This window comes from Panthera onca, chromosome C1 (genome assembly GCF_046562875.1).
Source record: "Panthera onca isolate mPanOnc1 chromosome C1, mPanOnc1 haplotype 2, whole genome shotgun sequence".
NCBI lineage: Eukaryota > Metazoa > Chordata > Mammalia > Carnivora > Felidae > Panthera > Panthera onca.
This window is the reverse complement of record NC_138346.1, coordinates 95,009,425-95,031,858: the sequence shown is the minus strand read 5'-3', so window position 1 is coordinate 95,031,858 and position 22,434 is coordinate 95,009,425. Positions and strand designations below refer to the sequence as shown.

The window sequence follows — 22,434 nt, the reverse complement described above, 5'->3', positions numbered from 1 at the left end:
CCTAAAAAAAAACAAATGTACCAGCCCTATAAATAAAATGCATACAAAATTTAATAAGATTCCACATAAAAAACATTGTTTCTTCCTATGGAACTAAACTTTACAGACTTTAATTTTATTCCTATAATATCTTTCAAAAATTAAAATTCATTCTTTCAAAACACTATTTTGCACACCTGAAACTAATGTAACATTGTGTGTCAACTGTACTCAAAAAATGTTAAGCTCCCAAATTTCACACCACATGGCACCAAAGGGGCTAGGAAGAAGCAGACAGTTCGAATGATTATAAGCTTCTCTAATGTTCTCTGATAGTATTTATTATTATACAGAAACGTACCCGCCATTCAAAATTTACAAATAGTAATACTGTACTGTTTAATTCCTATTCTTTTTTTTTTTAAGTTTTTTTATTTTGAGAGAGAGAGAGAAAGTGCACGTGAGCAGAGGAAGGGCAGAGAGAGAGAGGGAGAGAGAGAGAATCCCAAGCAAGTCTTGAACCCAGGAACCATGAGATCATGACCTGAGCTGAAACCAAGAGGTGGACGCTGAACTGACTGAGCCACCCAGGTCTCCAAATTCCTATTCTTCTTTAAAATTAAATATTTCTGTTGAAGTTGCTATTACGTTTTTTACTCTTTCCTAGACTCATTCTCCTCCTTCCAGATAAAATCAATATTACAAGTTTAATATGGGTTATTCCAATGTCTGTTTGTATATTTCATTATGTATACATATGTATTCATAAATACACAATATTATTTGTGTGTATGGGCTAGGCAGTTTAAAAATAACATGTTTTCAAAATCTGGTCACGTTAAGACATAAATGTAATTCATTCATGTTAATTTCTAAATACCCATCAGGGCATTTTGGTTATTTCTAATCTTTAACAATCCAAAAACTGATTCAATAAACATTCTTCTACATGTATCCTTCTACCCACAGGTGAGAAGACATTCCTAGAAATGGAATGGTTTGGTTTAAGGGCATTTCCAACTTTACCAGATATTACCTAAATGCTCTCCCAAGGGGTTACAACAATTTGTACTCCTACTCAGCAGTATATGAAGCGTTTGGTATATAAAATGTTCCTGACATTTTTGGTATGTTAAGTATTTCCATTGTTGCCAATCTAATAGGTGTAAAGTATGGTATTAGTGTAGTAGTTATTTTAAAAGTGTGTTGCATGTATGGAAGGACAGAGCCACAGAGCACATACACTGATGATATCAAGAAACAGAGTTCTTCCTGCTGGATAAGGGAAAAGCATAAATGCTTATGTCTGCACAGATGGGAGGAGAAAAAGAACCCGGTGGTGCTGGATTTGAACTGGAGTCTCAGAGTGAACTTATGAACTAAATATGCACATATACATACATACATGCATACATACATATTAACCTATCTCTGACAAAATGTATGTATGTGCATGTAAATCGCTGTATACACTGAAAAGAGCCTAGAAATAATGACATCCCAGAGCAATAAAAACAAAACAAAACAAAAAACAACACCCTGATTTCTAAATATCACTTCCCAGCAAAGGGAATCAAGGCTCCTTAAAGAAATGTCCAGTTCCAGGTCTGGGGCAAAAATAATAAAAGGTCAATCTTAAACTGTTTGTCAAAAAGCAAGGAAGCAATCAAAGAAATGTAGGGACTTGTTTAAAAAATGAAGGGGCGCATGGGTGGCTCAGTCGGTTGAGCGTCCGACTTCGGCTCAGGTCATGATCTCACGGTTCGTGAGTTCGAGCCCCATGTCGGGCTCTGTGCTGACAGCTCGGAGCCTGGAGCCTGTTTCCGATTCTGTGTCTCCCTCTCTCTCTCTCTGACCCTCCCTCGTTCATGCTCTGTCTCTCTCTGTCTCAAAAATAAATAAACGTTTAAAAAAAAAATTAAAGAAAAAAAGTAAAGGATTATAACACATTAATAGTAACAGAATTCCCAAGCTCACAGTGGTATTTTTTAAATGAGGAAAAATAAAGTTTGTCTTTACAGAAAAATGCCAGCTAATAAATACAGAAGCAAAGACAGAATTAGAAAAACCACTATTTAGGGGCACCTGAGTGGCTCAGTCAGTTAAGCGTCTGACTTCGGCTCGGGTCATGATCTCACAGCTTGTGAGTTCGAGCCCCGCATTGGGCTCTGTGCTGAGAGCTCGGAGCCTGGAGCCTGCTTCAGATTCTGTGTCTCCCTCTCTCTCTCTCTGCCCCTCCCCCCCCTCAAAAAATAAACATTAAAAAAAGAAAAAAAAAAAGAAAACCACTATTTAAAAACTGATTCAGACAAAGATCATAGTGAATGCTAAGACTACCAGATGAAAGGTTCTGGGAACAGGACAGTCACATAATCTCAAAGAGCCACACCACAGATTACTTATTAACTGTAAAGGGAAAACGCACCTGTACAATTTGCCTTATCTTGGTGAGGCAGAGTTTCTTTCCATGTTTACTGGCTACTCAAGGGCCCTCGTAATGCTCACATTCTTCACCTGTTTTTCTGTTGGCTCATTTGTGTTTTACTAATTAAGTTGTATAAATTGTTAGATACTTTGGACGCTGTAATGCAAATATCTCTACTGAGTCTGTGACCTGTTTGTGTTACACTCTGTGGCAAAATTAATACATCTTTCCATATCCTCAGGATCATAAATACAGCCACCGGTATTTTCTTCTGAACGCTGGATTCTACTGAGCATGCATTTCTAAGAGGCTAAACAGAGAGCACTGGTATGTAACTGCTGGAAGATACGAGCCACTGGTGCAGCTTCCTTGCAATGTCGTCTTGTGGTTCTAAGAGGTTTTCCAGCTTTTATGGGGAAGCTCCTTTCAACAGCATGAACAATGAATTGTGGCTACTTAAGAAATATATGACAAAGTTATAGTTTCAGTATATTAAAAAATAAAAAAAATAGAGAAAAGAATTTGTTATATGCTCTTACATGAGTGAACAAAATTTCATTCCTGAGCTCTTCACAACTTTCATTTGGAGTCCAAGCTTCAGCAAACTGTAGGAAATCCCATTTTTCCTTATCACCTTCCTCAGCCTGAAGCTGTTCCTTCCGACCATTCAGTGTGCTCCCTGTAACTTGTGTCTGTAAGAGGAAAAGGCATGTGAATTTTACAAAAGTTCTCTCATAGCAGATCCTTGCTAAGCGGTAATGTGATTCTGCATTTAAACCACGAGTAATCCATAAGAATAAACTCTTATCGTTTCAACCTATCATTGGATTTTAGTAACATAATATTTCAAAATTACAACAGTCAATGATTCCTATGCTTAATGAGGAAAATGTCCAACTACAGAAGTTTTTCTTATAAAAAAATTTATTATGATATTTATAAACTTTGAAATTGAACCTACATATGATTGGCCATTTTGAATATCTAGTCAGTGCTTGAAAACCATCCTCTAATAACTAGTCAAATCCTTTCTGTAAATACCCCTGCAGGCTGGGGAGGAAAAACACAGGTGAGTGGAAAGAGCAAGCACCATCCCACCTACCCTTCCTGGAGTCCAGGTACAGGCTGTCTTCTGTCCAAAATTAGCTGGGAACTCAATCCTTGAGTAACGGTTTATTCTTAGCTTACAAAAAGGACTTGAGGTTTGAAAACGTTATGTTTCCTTGCTAGCTCTTCCTCCTCTGGCCTCCAAAATGGTAGATGAAGGCCTTGGAAGGCAGTAGGAAAACTTCATGTCTCTTCCTTATCACAGAGGAGAGGTAAGGTACCACCAATTGAAGCCTTTCTAAACTTGGTCCTTATCACTACCTTAGTGTACCTGGATATCCTTTGCCTGAACACTACAACTTAGCCTCTTAACTTACGTAGGCTCTGCATAATAATGAGTACAGTGATAACCCTGAATTCAAGCTTTACCTTTCGATTCAACATTCCCCACATAAGGGTGTCTAGGGTCCCATTTGCAACAAGGTAGTGAATATTCACAGAACTGCACTGTCCAATTCGGTGAGCACGGTCTTCTGCTTGTTTTATATGACCAGGGTCCCAATACAACTCAGCAAATACAACATGAGTTGCAGCAGTAAATGTCAAACCCTAAGCAAAATAAAGAAATTGAGATGCAAATAAACTGAGAATGTAACATAGAGCCGTATATAATAAAGTCTTTCTGAACATGTTAAATGAACAAGAGAAAGCTGAAGGACTTAAAAATAAATCAGTCTTTCATTTTAAGCCAAATTAAGAAAATTTAATTCATGAAAGGCAAATGAAGACTGCTTATTGCAAATGGCCAGGTAAACTACAAAAAACACACTTAAAAGGTATTTCAGTAATTTCAAAAGTCAGTTTGATGGATATATATATAAACAAAATCATTTTATCCTCTGATGAGGACTGGATTCACATTACCACTGGAAAATCTAATAAAATGAATTATAAACGAGAATATAATTTCTAACACATGGTATCCATAGCAACTAGGCAGACAGCAATGACTTCCTCTATTCATTTAGTTCAGTGTTGTTCTATAAAGCAAGAAAATCATGTCTCCAGTCACAATGTTCTCTTCCTATGAAATTTCTCCCACATCTCAAAACCCTCGTTTACTGGTTTGTATCTCAGTATGTAACACAACTGAATTTTTTGTGCAATTGCATGTTACATCAGTCTGAAACAGTGTGACATGAATAAGTATTAAGTCTTGTTTTATAATCAATATATGAGAAATAATACAAATCTCCTCAAAGAATGTGTCCAAAAATACATGATCTTAAAGTTGAAAGGCTGAGTGAAATGTGAACGGTGCTTAAGTTGTTGCCACACAGTAGTAAAGGATGTTATGAGGTTGACAGAAATACCTACCATCCATTGACAGAATCATCTAATCCACACTGTTGTTTACATGCACTGGAACTTCCATTGGAGAATGACTTTGGCAACTGCTGTGCTGCTATTTTTTGTTACCTTCAAATATTTTTATATCACATAACAATGTCAAACTAGCATTCATTAGATGGGGGCAGGAGTTCTCACTAAAGATGTATCACTTTGGAACAGAAGTTAGAAGTGATAAAAACATGGCAAACCAAATAGCCATCAAGCTAAGCTGTGCTGCTATTTAGGAAAGGAAACACCACAAAATGTTAGAGATGATGCTGAAGAATAAGAAGGAGTATTTAAAGAGGGATGGACACTTTTAAGCATCATATGACCATACAAGAATAAACGGGAAATATGCTGGCAAGACCCACGTCCCTCTGAGATACTACTAAACTATAATGGAAGATTCACATGCCCTAAGAACACAGCCCTTTCTACTTTCCTTTATGCCTATGGACATACAAGGATTCAGGTATACAAATTTTGAATTACAGCAGGTCTTCAGGAATAAAGCCTTGAGTAAAATACTGGTGCCCTATACAATCTTAATTTCAAAAAGTCTTTTTATCAAGCAGATCCTTCTGTGTGGCTTCCTCCAACCTTTCTTCTACCATGCTATCAGCACTCCATTTTTAAGGATCTTTGTGAGGATACTCTCTCTGGCTAGAATATTTTAACAGACATAAAACTCAGATGACCACAAGTTTCATCCAACATGGGGGAAATGCTGAGACACTTCTCCTTTTGGTTAGAACTCCTAGTGAGTTCTGGAACTTCTTCATCGTCATGGAGTTTCTCTGTACAATTTTACAGATGTCAATTAGCTTGCTAAAAGCAGGTCTCTGGCCCTGGTTTAGATTCCACAGTCTAGAGAAGATGACAGATATGCTCTTTACCAGGTTGGACGCACCTCAATATGCTCAACTCCTTTTCCCTATGTTACGTTTCCTGGCTTAGACATTTACATCAAAATATTGTGGGATGTTAGTAGAAAAAAAGTCCAGAAGGATCTCCCTTACATGGCATGGTGTTGTCTTCCACAAGAGCCATTTGGTTTTTATTTCTTTGTAACAGAACACCTGATTTTTAGTGTGACTAGACAAAACAAAGGCTACTTTCTCCTGCTTTCCTTGAAGTTAGTTGTAACCATGGGGCTAACTGCAGGTGAATGGGCTGCAGCGTGCCTTTCTCCAGTCAGCTGCCTGGATGACAGGTATGTGGAAGAACTCCAGCAGCTCTCTTAAGTAAGAGATAACCTGCTAGGAGTGGTAGAGCAGAAAGACAGGAGAAGCTTAAGACCTAAGGACTTTGTGGAACCACCATGCAAACCTTGGACTGTCTACGTAAGAGAATAAACTTTGTGTATTTGAGTCATTCTTAATTTGGGTTCTCATTTACTTCTAGCCAAACCCAATCTTAAGGGTCAAACCAGGGACACTCCATAAAAAGTTCTCAGACAGAAGAGTTCTTTTCCCTCAGGCCACCTTGCCTCAGAAGCTCTGGTAAAACCAACTAAGATGTGTGCTATAGGAAATGAAAGGAAATTCTATGCAAATTAAAAGTAAGAAAAAAAAAAAGGTCATGGAAAAGTATTACAATCAAATTAGCTATACTCATCTAGGCAATTCTTTCCTTGAAAATTTAGGAAGCTTTGAGTCAAAAGTGTTGAGGTCTCTCTCAAATATTCTCCAAAGTAGAATATTTATTACACTTTTATCTTGATATAAAGCTATAATTATGGTTAATGACCTTTTTATTATCTTAATGACATTTCATTATCAAATTAACACCTGAAATTTCTTACCTGGCCAGCAGCCTGAATGCTTAGGATAGCCACACGAGTATCAGGATCTTTTTGAAACTGATTAACTAGATGTATTCTTTCTGAAGACGGAACACTTCCATCTATCCTAATGTAGCGTGTCTAGTATCAACAAGGGAGATGGCAACATTAGCACAAACCCCGATGCACCTATCTCATTTTATATAGTTTATACCTGATTTTTATGCTCACATAACAAAACAGAAATGGGTTAAGATGAAAGGTTAGTAAATGTTATATAAGAAGAATCTTAACCAAATTTCTTAATGCTTCTTATAACAATTCCATATTTTTAAATCTTTTAATCTACTTGAGGGTAGGATCTGTGTCTAATTCATCTTCATACCATCAATGCCAAGTGAATGCCGTGTATAAAACAGGGCTCCATAAATCATCACTGAACTAATGTCTTCAGTAAAATTCTATGAAAATTCACATGCTAACTTTAAATGACAGATCAGGCTAACTTCAAAGTTACAGGTTCACTAATTCTAAAATAAAAATAAAGCCAGACAGGGGAGAAGGGAGAAAGAGGATTTACCCCCATTATTAAGGATTCATGAAGAATAGTGCATTTATTTCTGAAGTATTTCAATATTAATTGGGAAAATAGCTTTTTTAGAGTACGATTTGAATTCATTTTTTTTCACATTTCTAAATTTAAAAGAAATATGTGATAAGGTCATCTCCATTGAGTTGGGGAACCAAGACACTCACACACATTTTTTAAAAGTAGGGAAACATTAAGTGCTAAATTGAACAGTGCTGTCTTTTAGGGATGATTTGGGCTGGGTAAAGGGGAGCACAATCAGTGTGTGTGAGAGTAGTTAAAAATGACTCATTACTCAATTTTCTAAAATTCAGTAGAAGTCCTGAATTTCAAATAGTAGTCTCATTTTATAAGCACTTTTATGGAAAACACAGCCTTCAATAGTCAAGACATATAAATATTCACTTTCACAAGGAAATATTTAAGTTAATCATTAAATAGAATGTATCATATTAACTTTGTGTGTCTTCACAAACATATAAATTCATCAGTGATCGATTTAAAATCCAATGAGAGAGATTATAAGATCTTCTGACAGTCTTTCTAAAGAAAATACACACAGTCAGGTTAGACAGAGTTTGGGAGAAATTCGCCTCCAACCCATGACTACCTATCATTTTTAAATGTTAGTGATGTTAAATGGGATTCTAAACACATTAGTAAAGCAGAAGTGGGGAGAAGAGACAGACTGCCATACTTAGAATAGATCCCAGTAATTTTAAGGATTTAAGTTTAATGGAATCAGAATAAGAAAATATTATGAATTTGATTTTATTCCCCAATCATTTAAAAATATTAAAAAAAAATTTTTTTTTAACGTTTATTTATTTTTGAGACAGAGAGAGACAGAGCATGAACGGGAGAGGGGCAGAGAGAGAGGGAGACATAGAATCGGAAGCAGGCTCCAGGCTCTGAGTCATCAGCCCAGAGCCCAACGCGGGGCTCGAACTCACGGACCGCGCAATCGTGACCTGAGCTAAAGTCGGACGCCCAACCGACTGAGCCACCCAGGCGCCCCTTTTCTTTTATTTTTTTTTTATTTTTATTTTTTAAATATTTCTGAGATTAACTTTCTCAAAAGGTGTTTTAAAAATACTGTACAATAATTAGGGGCACCTGGGTGGCTCAGTCAGTTAAGTGTCTGACTTAAGCTCAGGCCATGATCTCATGGTTACTGAGTTTGAGCCCCATATCAGGCTCTCTGATGTCAGGGTGAGCCCACTTCAGATCCTCTCTCTCTCTGCCCCTTCCCCACTTGCACTCTCTCTCAAAAATAAATAAACATTAAAAAAAATACTATATGAGGGGCGCCTGAGTGGCTCAGTTGGTTAAGCGTCTGACTTTGGCTCAGGTCCTGATCTTGAGATTTGGGAGTTTGACCCCCATGTGGGGCTCAGTGCTGACAGCTCAGAGCTTGGAGGCTGCTTCAGATTCTGCGTCTCCCTCCCTCCCTCCCTCCCTCCCTCCCTCCCTCCCTCTCTCTCTCTCTCAAAAATAATTATTAAAAAAAATTTTTTTAAAAAGGAATCAATATTTAAATCAATACTACGATAATCAATGTGAGAACACCTTTTCACAGATAGCACTTTATTATGTTATCATAAATCTGTCTGTGAAGGAAAAATGAGAATTACTTCTTTGGTAATGTTAATAAACAGACTGCCAAATGCTCATAATATGTATACAAAGTTTTTAAAAACATGGCTTAATTCCTCCATGTAAAAAATCTACCTACACAGGCAAGTGGTTCTGCCACTCCATGTATATTAAGCTCACACAATTTGTCAGAAAATTTCTTTGCAGTTTCTGAGCATCTCCAAAAGCCCTCAGCACATAAAGAGAGATGACAGATTTAAACTCTGAAAGAAAAAATGGCAGATGCTGTCTCTGATAAGACTGTTGGGGAATTAGGTGAACCTAAGAAAATGCAGTTAAGGCCAGCAGGTTTGGAGAGCTTACCTGATACTGTACCTGGGCCATATGTTTCACATTCCCCTGTACTAAATCTTCCAGGCAACATACTCTGTTTAAAGTTTAAAAGGTATGACTGCAGTTGGGCACTAAAATTGGCTGAATTCATTCTCTGTTTCCCCTCAACATCACCCATGTTCTAAGGTTGCCTTGAGGGTAAATAAGAATTTTAATTTTTAACTGTCTACATCAGTCTCAAATGGTGTATCCAGTAACAATGCTGAAATTCACAATATAGGCTATCAAGTCAGCATATTTTAGTCAACCCAGATAATTAGATTAGTGGAAAATTATAAGCCTGGAAGAAAAGAAAAAATTTAATAGTGTATCATCAACATAATAGTAATATATAATATTAGTGTAATTTGCAAGAAGAAAATCTAATAATAATATACCATCATTTAAAGAAGGCCAAAAAAACCTCAATTACAAGACTACAATTGATGTTTATTATATTAAAAATCTGCATCTTAAAAGTATTTCATAGAAAAATAACATACCTTGTTTTCTATGACTGCTTCTGTGCAAGCTTGGAGCATGCTTAAATGATGAGCAAACACCAGAAATTTAAGTGAATCGTTCTGAAGCATCATCTTAATATAGTCCTTTACAGCACCTGCCTAGATATTAAAAGTTAAACCTCCATTAATGTCATACAAATCTTTATTTGAAAAATGTCACTTACGTCACTTTCTTTTCATAAAGCATGAAAAACTTTTCAGAAGTCAGTAAGTTTCTATGAACTAAGTGCTTTGCTCTCGAGGTAGACTAAGGAAATAGAGGCCCACATTTAAGGGGAAAAGGGAAAAAGAGACACAAGGGAGGGAATAAAAACAAACAAACAAATAAAAACACCTTGAGAAGTAAAACAAGAACAAGTCAAGAATGAGAAGAAAAAGTTCCAATGGAAAAGAGGTAGTCAATTAGGCTATGGCCAAAAAGGGGTTGGTGGTTTTGTTTAGAAGCTCATTTTCAAAAAAGCTCATATAAAAGACTACGTGGAATAGGGTTAAGGAGGAAATGAATGAACAGCACTTTTTTTTTTTTTTTTTTTTTTTTTAAGAGAAGACTACAAATTAAGAAAGCTGGGACTAGAGCGTAAGGGTTAAGGAAAGTTGATTCATTTGTTTTTTTAACTAAGAAGCTTAGGTAGGTTTAGAAATAGGGCATTTAAAGTGTAGATAGGCTAATGGAAATGGACAATGAGGGGATCTAAGCTTGTCTCCAAGAAGCAGAAGGTTGTAGAAGAGGCTGAAGTGATAGGATAAAGGGAACAGGAGGGAGGTCAAGAGCACAGAAGGACATATGGAGAAACTGTGAAGGAGAAAGGAGAAAATCAAGATAGCTCAGATTAAAAAGACTTTTCTCTCTCTCTCTTTTTAAAAGTTTATTTATTTATTTTAAGAGAGAGAAGACAGTGAGTGAAAGCATGCCAGCAGGAGGGAAGGGGAAGTGTGCAGAGAGCAGATGAGAGAAAATCCCAAGTAGGCTCCATACTATCAGCAAGGAGCCCGATGTTGGGGCTCAAACATATGAACAGTGAGATCATGACCTGAGCCAAGATCAAGAGATGAGTAACAGACTGAGCCACGCAGGTGCCCCTAAAAAGGCTTTTCTTAGTTAACTTGAGGACAAGTTATCTATTAAGAATGAGTAATCAATGTGAGATGAATTAAATAGGAATCAAATTTAAAGCATCAATTTAATCTAAAACACAAATGTAGTCTCTTAACTATTAAAAGCTAGTTAGATCGCTCAGTCAGTTGGGTGAACAACTCTTGACTTTGGCCCAGGGCATGATCTCACAATTTGTGAGTTCAATCAAGCCTTTCGTCTGGCTCTGTGCTGACAAGGTGGAGTCTGCTTGGGATTCTCTCTCTCTCTTTGCCCCTCCCCTGCTCAAGCATGTTTTCTCTCTCTCTCTCTCTCTCTCTCTCTCTCTCTCTCTCTCTCTCTCTCAAAATAAATAAACTTAAAAAAAACTAGTTAGAAATTTTGGGAAAAGAGAGCAGGCTGAACACATTTAACCTAGACTCCCTCTAAATGCTGTATGTATGTATGTATGTATGTATGTATTATATATTTACTGTTCATTTACTTAGAGAGAGACAGAGTGTGAGCAGGAGAGGGGCAGAGAGAGAAGGAGTGAGAGAATCCCAAACAGGCCCTGAGCTATCAGTGCAGAGCCTGGACATGGGGCTCGATCTCACGAAGTACAATATCATAACCTGAGGTGAAATCAAGAGTCTGACGCTCAATCAACTAAGCCACCCAGGCACCCCTCAATGTTGTATTTAAAAGACAGCAAAGCATACAGAGAACTCAAGAGGAATTAATAGTGACAAAACTTTGGAAACTAGAAAGTAGACAGATGCTTAGTAACTAATTAGCCAACCTGACAGCTCCTAAGGTGGAAGTATGGAAAGTTGACAAGCAAGAGGTTTAGAATAGAGGTAATGTAAAAAAGGCTTAGGAAATGGTGCTAAGGGAAGTGAGGTTGGGGGTGTGGCTACAACAGGAGGATTGGTCAAAATAATATTTGAGGAGTTGATCATGTACCAACACTGATCTAGATATTCTCCTATTCCTATTCCACACAATAGAGTACTTCTCCAACCTACTCTGGCAGAAAGCAAGAGATTTATTTTCTAGAGAGCATAAAACAGAAGGTATATGGATAAAGGAATCCTACAATGATGGTAGGCTATTCTACAAAAATCATAGGGATTAAATAAAAGTTACATAATAAATGTGGAGATCTGCCCTTCTCTCTCAGCCTTCTTATCCTCCCATGTCTCCAAAAAGACAAAGAGGCTCATGCCTTCTACACAGGAGAGGAGAATCATATAAATTGATTATATTCTAGGGAATGTGACAAGCCAAAAAGAAAAGACTAAAGAGTCTAATATTGAGGGTTCCTCAACAAGACATCCAGTCAGATCATCCGTTATTGAAGGCCATAGTCTATAAGTCATATCCATGTACAGTTTCCAGTCAGTGTAACTAGAAGAGATTACATTTGTAAGACAACAGGATGCTCTAAAAATGGAGTGGCTAAGAGGGAAAGGGGCGGAAATACTTTTGGAAATTAAAAATCTAACAGTAGGAATTAAAAATTCACTGGTTATGAAGCCAAGAAAATCTTCCAGGAAGTAGATGAAAAATTATAATAGAGTAAATATAAAAGTGTAAGAAAATTAGAGAACCAAACCAAGACGGCAATACATGAATAAAATTTCTAGATACAACAGAGAAAACAGAGGAAAGAAAATAATCAGAGAAAAAAAAAATTTTATAAAACTTAAGGGCAGGAGTTTTCAAAATGGAAAATGGAATAGGTCCTCTGAGGATCCATGGATGAAAATGGACCTAGAGTGTGGTCCATCATCATGAAACTTTAGAACACTGGGAACAAAGAAATAATTCTTTAAGCATCCAGGGAAGGGAGGAAAATAATTAAAACAAAAGACTTGAAGTGCATTGGATTTCTCAATATCTGTAGTAATTCTGAGAAAATGATTCCTTTCTTCCTTCCTATCTTTCATTTCTTCCTTCCTTCCTTCCTTCCTTCCTTCCTTCCTTCCTTCCTCTTTCTTTCTTCCTTCCTTTCTTTCTTCCTTTCTTTCTTTCTTTCTTTCTTTCTTTCTTTCTTTTCTTTCTTTCTTTCTTTCTTTCTTTCTTTCTTTCTTTCTTTCTTTCTTTCTTTCTTTCTTTCTTTCTTTCTTTCTAGAGGGCATGAGTGGGAGAGGGGCATAGGAAGAGGGAAAGAGAGAATCCAAAGTTTCTCTCAAGATGTGGGGCTTGATCTCATGACCATGAGGTCATGATCTGAACCAAAACCAAGCGGCTCAGTCAGTTAAGCGTCCGACTTCGGATCAGGTCATGATCTCACAGTTTGTGGGTTTGAGCCCTGTGTCGGGCTCTGTGCTGACAGAGCCTGTAGCCTGCTTCAGATTCTGTGTTTCCCTCTCTGCCCCTCCCCTACTCACACTCTGTCTCTCTTTCTCAAGAATAAATAAAACATTAAAAAAAAAAAAAGTTAGATGCTTAACTGACTGAACCACCCAGGCACCCTGAGAAAATGATTTCTAATTAAGAATTATATACACCCAAATTAAAAATCAGGAATAAAAGTAGAATAAAGCTATTTTCAAATACACAGAAACTCAAATAATTGATGACAGCTAAAGACACAAAGCAAGCAGTAATACAAACCAAGAAGCAATATAAACATGTTGCTGAGGGATTTGAAGTAAATATTAAAAGAAAACCAAAAAACAGCTAAAAGAACAGAAAGTGGTTGCCTCTGGGGAGTAAGTTCAGAAGACATATTTTTTGAAATAGCTGTTTTTCTTCATTAAACTAGGATTGTATGTAGCTTTGGCAATAATAAAAAAATTTTTTAACAGGGACATTTCCAAATTGAAAAGTACCTATTTAAAATTAATGCACACAACTATAAACTCATAGGACTGATTTTGCACGCTACATTTTGTATGTATACATTTTCCAAACAATAGAAATTCATCATACAATGAGACTTAATGGAGGCCATTAAGAACTTTAGCCTTGGATTTCAGTGCCTCAGAGAGTGAAATGAAGTACTCTCAAACTAAAGAGCTATAAATTCCAGATATGTTGCCATGGTAACTGAACCACTTTAATAAACCGCTTGTTTGGCTAAAGAGCTGTATTTACTGTGATAAGTCTTTCAAAAAAACACACGTCAAGTTGGAGTATTTTTTAGGTACATTCATTTACCATCCATTGCAGACTTAGAAATTATACAACCACTGTATCCCCAGTTTCAGATGCATTCCCTGCCTGAGCAAGCTATTTCTGCCAGAGTCCCCTCCACTGATATCACCCCTTACTCATTACAATCAGAAACTGCTGATGCCAAAGCCCAAGCGTCCTGTTTCCCACTCCTTCTAATCACTGGTTTAGAAAGGCTTATGGTTAATATTAATATTGCAAGTTCAATTATATAATGGGCTAAACAGTCTATTGGGACTAGCCTAGTAACTTAAAAATCATTGTGACCTTGCTTCCTAGAGAAAGAGAACCAAAATATCTATGTAACAACCCTTAGGATTTCCATTAGGTTCTTACAAGGGGACTGCAAATCACTGCATTTTAAAATGTACCATACAAGCATGTTAACTGTTCTGATTTTATTCTAATTAAAACTGTCACTGCATTGTCATATTTTACATTATCTGGGCAGGAAGTTGCTTTCAAACTATCTTAAGTGTGAATTATGTGGAATGGCAGGTCCCAATCAGTATTTTGGTTATGCAAGTTCAGGTTTTGCAGAAGTTGCAAAAAATTTATGTATTCACAATCTTACTTTGCTGAAACTGTCTGTTAGTCCAAGCTCTAGTTTAAATAATGAAGACCATACATCTCATTTAAAGAAATTCAGAAATGAAGAGAATATAATATATGCTAATATTTGTTTCTTAAATTGGTTTTAGTGAATAGGTAGGTGTACATCATAATTTTTGAAGTAAAAGTAAAGAAAAGCCTCAAGCACATTAAAGACCTGATGAAATTTACTTGATTTTAAATTGTCAGCTTTTAATCAAATGATAAAAGGGAGAAACAAAGAATGAAAAAAACCATCAAATCTGCATTATGACAAGAGACTCTGTCCATGACCAAATATTAGTTTCGCTTCCCTCGTCCCTCTTCTTGACTAGGCCTCAGCCTGTCCTGGCCAGGTCTACATAGCCAAGGCTCAGCAAGAATCCTGCTGAGTCAGTTTATCAAGAAAGCCCCTACCCTTGCTACCTGATCAACCCTTGATATCTGATTAAGTTCCTCATCCCCCACTTATGATGTTTAAGCCCTTGGCTTTCTTGAGCAAGAATCTCCCTAGCCTTAATGTCTCTTCTTAGTAATTTTGCATCCACTGACCCCCTTCATGTTGCAGGGTGGCTAAATCCCCACTGGTTCTTGTTGAATTCAGAGTTGAGCAGTCTCTCTCCACAACTGTAAGAGGGTTGACTCCTTTGCAATGATCTTGAATGAAGTCTTCCTTACCATTTTAATAAGTATCAGAATGATTTTTTTATTTAGCTGCTACAAATTTCAGTTAAAGGAGTATGAGCATAAAAGAAGCTCCTCCTTAAATTCTTAAGTCCTTAGGCCCCAGAGCAAATGCAGTTTTATTTAGATATAGGGTGGCCATGTGCTTTAAGGAAAGTTCTTCGAGCTCTTTTAAATAAACACAGGGTGAATTGTGATTGGTCTACGCAAGCCTAGCACTTCCATTCTCCCTGCAAGTGACTCTAATAAGAAATGGGAGAAGTCTGCAGGGGCCTTCCAAAAAAATCCTCACTGACAAAGGGACCCTTAGGAAGGCTTTTTCTTGCTTTGGACATTATGGTCTGTACATGGTATAAGGAAGTGCAGCAGCCATCTTGGGGCCTAAGGAAGCCATTAAGAACAAGCAGCAACCTAGCATAGACAAAGCAGAAAGACAGAAGAAGCTGGGTTCTTTCAACAAACAAATAAACAAAAACACAAAAAACCCACAATACCTTTATTGGGATATAATTCACATACCATTAACTTCACCCATTTGAAGTGTGTAGTTCAATGGCTTTTAGTTTTATCCACAGAGATGTGCATCCATCACCATAGTCAGTTTTAGAATATTTTCATTATCCTACAAAGAAACCCTTCATCTCTTAGCCATGATATCCCCACCATGGTCTCTGCCTCACCCCCTAGCTCTAGACAAACACTAATCTACTTTCTGTCTCTATGAATTGGACTATTTTGGACATTTCACATAAAATGAATAATACAATGCAATCTTTTATGACTGGCATCTTTATTAGCATAAGGTTTTCAATCCATGTTGCACCACATGTTGGTATTTAATTTCATTTCATTGCCATATAACATTCCATTGTATGGATATATCACATTTTATTTGCCCATTCACCAGTTGATATCCTCTCCGCTTCTTTTGTTTTTATACATTTGTCTTGTTCACTTCACAGTATTTATTAATTTATCTGTGATAGTTGATTTAACCTTTACTCTTTAAAATTATAAGAGGAAAGTATGCAAGTAAAAGGGAATATGCATTGCTTATTCACCCCCAACCCACCCTGTCCCGCCCCACAGACCACCACAAAAGAAAGGCTAGAAATGTGTCTTCTGCTATCCCTTCCATTGGCCCATGGCTCTTAATTTATTTATTTATTTTTTTATTTTTTAATATATGAAATTTACTGTCAAATTGGTTTCCATACAACACCCAGTGCTCATCCCAAAAGGTGCCCTCCTCAATACCCATCACCCACCCTGCCCTCCCTCCCACCCCCCATCAACCCTCAGTTTGTTCTCAGTTTTTAACAGTCTCTTATGCTTTGGCTCTCTCCCACTCTAACCTCTTTTTTTTTTTTTTTCCTTCCCCTCCCCCATGGGTTTCTGTTATGTTTCTCAGGATCCACATAAGAGTGAAACCATATGGTATCTGTCTTTCTCTGTATGGCTTATTTCACTTAGCATCACACTCTCCAGTTCCATCCATGTTGCTACAAAAGGCCATATTTCATTTTTTCTCATTGCCACGTAGTATTCCATTGTGTATATAAACCACAATTTCTTTATCCATTCATCAGTTGATGGACATTTAGGCTCTTTCCATAATTTGGCTATTGTTGAGAGTGCCGCTATAAACATTGGGGTACAGGTGCCCCTATGCATCAGTACTCCTGTATCCCTTGGATAAATTCCTAGCAGTGCTATTGCTGGGTCATAGGGTAGGTCTATTTTTAATTTTCTGAGGAACGTCCACACTGCTTTCCAGAGCGGCTGCACCAATTTGCATTCCCACCAACAGTGCAAGAGGGTTCCTGTTTCTCCACATCCTCTCCAGCATCTATAGTCTCCTGATTTCTTCATTTTGGCCACTCTGACTGGCGTGAGGTGATATCTGAGTGTGGTTTTGATTTGTATTTCCCTGATAAGGAGAGACGTTGAACATCTTTTCATGTGCCTGTTGGCCATCCGGATGTCTTCTTTAGAGAAGTGTCTATTCATGTTTTCTGCCCATTTCTTCACTGGGTTATTTGTTTTTCGGGTGTGGAGTTTGATGAGCTCTTTATAGATTTTGGATACTAGCCCTTTGTCCGATGTGTCATTTGCAAATATCTTTTCCCATTCCGTTGGTTGCCTTTTAGTTTTGTTGGTTGTTTCCTTTGCTGTGCAGAAGCTTTTTATCTTCATAAGGTCCCAGTAATTCACTTTTGCTTTTAATTCCCTTGCCTTTGGGGATGTGCCATGGCTCTTAATTTAGAAACCACTTTATCAGCCTGAAAAGATATTTTCAAATCTGTAGTAAATATTTTCAAATCCAGTAGAAGACAGCCTTCAGGAGAAGAATGGTAGTTCCATATTATGATATCAGTATTTTGGACATTTCACTGAGCACCATGCCAAAAAAAATAATAGTTTCACTTCCAAAGAAGGTTTGAGTGAACTACTGTTAAGTGTTTTCTTATTTCTAGCCATGTTTCTTTCTTTTTTATCATTTCATTTAATTTTTTTCATCATAAGTGTACTCTTTAATTCCTATTCCAAATGTCTCCCATCCCTCCACCCACCTCCCCTCTACTAACCATCAGTTTTGTTCACTATAGTTAAGAGTCTGTTTCTTGGTTTGTCTTTTTTTCTTCTTCTATTTATTTTATAAAAATTATTTATTTATCTATTTATTTATTTAATGTTTTTATTTCTTTTTGAAGGAGAGAGAGACAGAGCATGAGTGGGTGAGGAGCAGAGAGAGAGGGAGACATAGAATCTGAAGTAGGCTCCAGGCTCTAAGCTGTCACCACAAAGCCCGATGCAGGGCTCAGCTCAAACTCATGAACTGTGAGATCATGACCTGAGCCGAAGTCTGATGCTTAACTGACTGAGCCACCCAGGCACCCCTAAATTTATTTTTTTAATTTACATCCAAGTTAGCATATAGTGCAACAATGATTTTGAGTAGACTCCTTACCACCCCTTACCCATTTAGCCCATCCCCCCTCCTACAACTCCTCCAGTAACCCTCTGTTTGTTCTCCATATTTAAGAGTCTCTTATGTTTTGTCCCTCTCCCTGCTTTTGTATTATTTTTGCCTCCCAGCCCTTATGTTCAACTGTTTTGTCTTAAATTCCTCATATGAGTGAGGTCATCTGATTTTGTCTTTCTCTAATTTCACTTAGGATAATATCTTCTAGTTCCATTCACGTCATTGCAAATGGCAAGATTTCATTCTTTTTGATTGCAGAGTAATAATCCATTGTATATATATACACCACATCTTCTTTATCTATTCATCCATCGATGGACATTTGGGCTCTTTCCATACTTGGGCTATTGTTGACAGTGCTGCTATAAACATTGGGGTGCATGTGTCCTTTCAAAACAGAATACCTGTATCCCTTGGATAAATACCTAGTAGTGCAACTGCTGGGTCATAGGTAGTTCTATTTTTAATTTTCTGAGGAACCTCAATACTATTTTCCAGAGTGGCTCCACCAGTTTGCATTCCCATCAGCAGTGCAAAAGAGATTCTCTTTCTCTGCATCTTTGCCAACATTTTTTGTTGCCTGAGTTGTTAATGTTAGCCATTCTGACAGGTTTAAGGTGGTATCTCATTGTGGTTTTGATTTGTATTTCCCTGATGATGAATGAAGTTGAGCATTTTTTCATATGTCAGTTGGCCATCGGGATGTCTTCTTTGGAGAAGTGTCTATTCATGTCTTTTGCCCATTTCTTCATAGGATTATTTGTTTTTTGGGTGTTGAGTTCGATAAACTCTTGGTTTGTCTCTCCTTTTATTCCTTTGCTTGTTTGTTTTGTTTCTTCAATTCCACATATGAATGAGACCATATGGTAATTTTCTTTCTCTGAATGACTTATATCATTTAGCATTATATTCTCTAACTCTATCCATGTCATTGCAAATGGCAAGGTTTCATTTTTTTATGGTTGAATCATATTCTGTGTGTGTGCGTGTATGAGTATGTGTGTGTGTGTATGTGCACCACATCTTCTTTATCCATTCATGTATTGATGGACACTTGGACTGCTTCCATAATTTCGCTATTGTAAATAATGCTGCAAGAAACATAGGGGTGTTTGAGTTAGTGTTTTTGTATTTTTGGGGTAAATACCCAGTAATGTGATTATTGGATCACAGGATAATTCTATTTTTAACTTTTTAAGAGAAACCTCCTTACTGTTTTCCAGAGAGGCTGTACCAGTTTGTATTCCTGCCGACAGTGCAAGAGGTTTCCTTTTACTCTACACCCTCACCGACACTTGTTTCTTGTGTTTTTTATTTCAGCCATTTTAATAGGTACATTTCCCTGATGATGAGTGATGTTGAGCATCTTTTCATGTGTCTTTTGGCCATCTGTAGGTCTTCTTTGCAGAAATGTCTATTTATGTCTTCTGCCCATTTTTAATTGGATTAGTTTTTTGGGTATTGAGTTGTATCCGTTCCTTATATATTTTGGATAGTAACCCTTTATTGGATATGTCATTTACAAATATCTTCTCCCATTCAGTAGATTGCCTTTGAGTTTTGTTTATGGTTCCCTTTTCTTTCCCTTGCCTCAGGAGACATCTAGAAAAATGCTGCTAAGACCAATGTCAGAGAAATTACTGCTTGTGCTCTCTTCAAGGATTTTTATGGTTACAGGTCTCACATTTAGGTCCATTTTGAGTTTATTTTTGTGTATGGTGTACGCAACTAGTCCAGTTTCATTCTTTTACATGTAGCTGTTCAGTTTTCCCAACACCATTTGTTGAAGACATTGTCGTTTCCTGTTGTATATTCATCCCTCCTTTGCAGAAGATTAACTGACCATATAATTGTGGGTTTATTTCTGGGTTTTCTGTTCCATTCCATTGATCTATGTGTCTATTTTTATCAAGTACCATATTATTTTGATTACTACTGCTTCGTAATATAACTTGAAGTCTGAAACTGTGATACCTCCACTTTTGTTTTTCTTTCTCAAGCTTGCTTTGGCTATTTGAGGTCTTTTGTGGTTCCATACAAATTTTAGGAGTTTGTTACAGTTCTATGAAAAATGTTGTTGGTATTTTGAAAGGAATTGCATTAAATATGTAGTGGCTTTGGGCAGTATAGACATTTTAACAATATTTGTTCTTCTAACCCATGAGGAGTGGTCTTAAATCTCTTTCATTAGTGTTTTACAGTTTTCAGAATACAAGTCTTTCACCTCTTTGGTTAAGTTTATTCTCAGATATTTTATTGTTTTTGGTGTAACTGTAAATGAGATTGTTTTCTTAATTTCACTTTCTGCTGCTTCATTATTAGTGTATAGGAATGCAACAGATTTCTGTACATTGATTTTATATCCTGCAACTTTTATCCTCTACGAATATACCTGTAGATAGAAATCTAGTACTTCTAATACATCTAATCTTTTAACACTGAGTTCTATAAGCAGTCCATTTCACAGTGAAGCAGATGGGCTACAATACCAGGAAAAGAGGGCAACTTCAATTTAATACTTTAACCAATACAATTTTACAAAAGAACCTGGGATCCTAAGCCTTTCCATACAACTTTTTGGAACAAGATATAATAAAGCAATCATTTTATCCAACCATTCTTTTTCTTCCTTTCTTTCCTTTCCTTCCTCCCTTCTCTCTCCTCTCCTCTCCTGTCCTCTCCTCTCCTGTCCTCTCCTCTCCTGTCCTGTCCTGTCCTCTCCTCTCCTCTCCTCCCCTCCCCTCCCCTCTCCTCCCCTCTCCTCCCCTCCCCTCCTCCCTCCCTCCCTATGATTGGTGAGGGCTGACATTCCCTTAAATGACATATTCTGTAACTGAACTAACATTACTTCACTTGTTAGTGAGTCACAGATAGAAACTACACCAGGTGGAGCTGACGCACAAAGGTAACTTTATTTGTAGCAAATAAGGAGATCACAGGGAATAACTTCCAAAGCCATGAGTCCCTGAGCAAGGGTGAGTGGGTTCCTTTTATTTAGGGTTAGGATGAATATTTAGAAAAGGGAGACTTGTTATTGTATGGAGAGGCAAGCATAAAGTCATGCATGTGCCTTAAGGAAACATACCTATACATACATTGTACGTTATGTAAATGAGGTTTGTGCTCCTCCTAGGACAGAGATTTTAGAATGATAATGACGTAAAGGTAGTAACTGTCCACCACTCCATGAGTCACTCCATGGTCCATCTGTGCAAGTTTCAGTTGGAGGTTAAGCTCATACTGGTCTAAGTGGTCTGGACCAGTGGGAGCTCTCTGTCTGGGCAGGCATTATTGCTTGAGGGGAGTTTTTTGTCTAAGTTAAGAGATTGCTGGAAAAAGTTCAATTAAAAACTTGTTCTCATGAAAGCTGATCTCGGGGCGCCTGGGTGGCTCAGTCGGTTAAGCGTCCGACTTTGGCTCAGGTCATGATCTCACAGTCCGTGAGTTCGAGCCCCGTGTCGGGCTCTGTGCTGACAGCTCAGAGCCTGGAGCCTGCTTCCGATTCTGTGTCTCCCTCTCTCTCTGCCCCTCCCCCATTCATGCTCTGTCTCTCTCTGTCTCAAAAATAAATAAACTTAAAAAAAAAAAAAGTACAAACCAAGGGACAAAATTCTTAAAAAAAAAAAAAAAAAAAAGAAAGTTGATCTCAGGGAAGTTTGATCATAAAAATATTGATCAAAACAGCTCATCTAATTCTTTTAAAATTAAACTCAATTTTCAAAAACACTTCTAAACTCTAAACTCTACTGTTTCTAAACTCTATCTACTAGTCATGTCAGTAAAGTCATCAAATTTGTACTACTATAGCATAAGCATGAATAAACCTTATTTGTGTGGTAAAAATTTTTATACATAGAATGTACAGAAATTTCAATTCTGAATTTTCTCCATGTTTGCACAGGGATGCTTAAAAATCATGAATAGGAAAACAGACACCATTTTAAACCCATGGTCACTAACAAATATTAAATTTTTCAGCTATCCTACTGCACTGATGGCCAAGTGCATGTACTCTGGAGCCAGACTGTCCGGGTTCAAATCCTGTCTCTATCATTTACAATCTGAGTCCTTGAGCAAGTCACTTAAACTCTGTGCTTTAGTTTCTCCATCTACAGAAGGGATAAAAGTACCTACTCCTCATGGAGTGGTGGTGGAAGTTAAAGACTTAGTGCATAAAATATGTAGGGAGTAGTGCTTGGCCCATGATG

General features: G+C 37.3%; 1 protein-coding gene across 4 annotated transcripts in view; it reads right to left on the bottom strand.

The window, feature by feature from the left end:
• Positions 1-22,434, bottom strand: part of ZRANB3 (zinc finger RANBP2-type containing 3) — a 306,476-nt gene that overhangs the window by 53,993 nt on the left and 230,049 nt on the right. For 3 of the 4 annotated variants that reach the window (XM_078451346.2, XM_078451347.2, XM_078451348.2), the window contains 4 exons: positions 9,690-9,809; positions 6,651-6,770; positions 3,881-4,060; positions 2,944-3,096 (listed from right to left, as the gene is read on the bottom strand). In XM_078451346.2, coding sequence (XP_078307472.2) covers positions 2,944-3,096; positions 3,881-4,060; positions 6,651-6,770; positions 9,690-9,809 — 573 coding nt within the window. Of the gene's footprint in view, positions 1-2,943; positions 3,097-3,880; positions 4,061-4,828; positions 5,599-6,650; positions 6,771-9,689; positions 9,810-22,434 lie in introns of those variants that run through there. The other variant, XM_078451349.2, reaches the window with a different exon arrangement.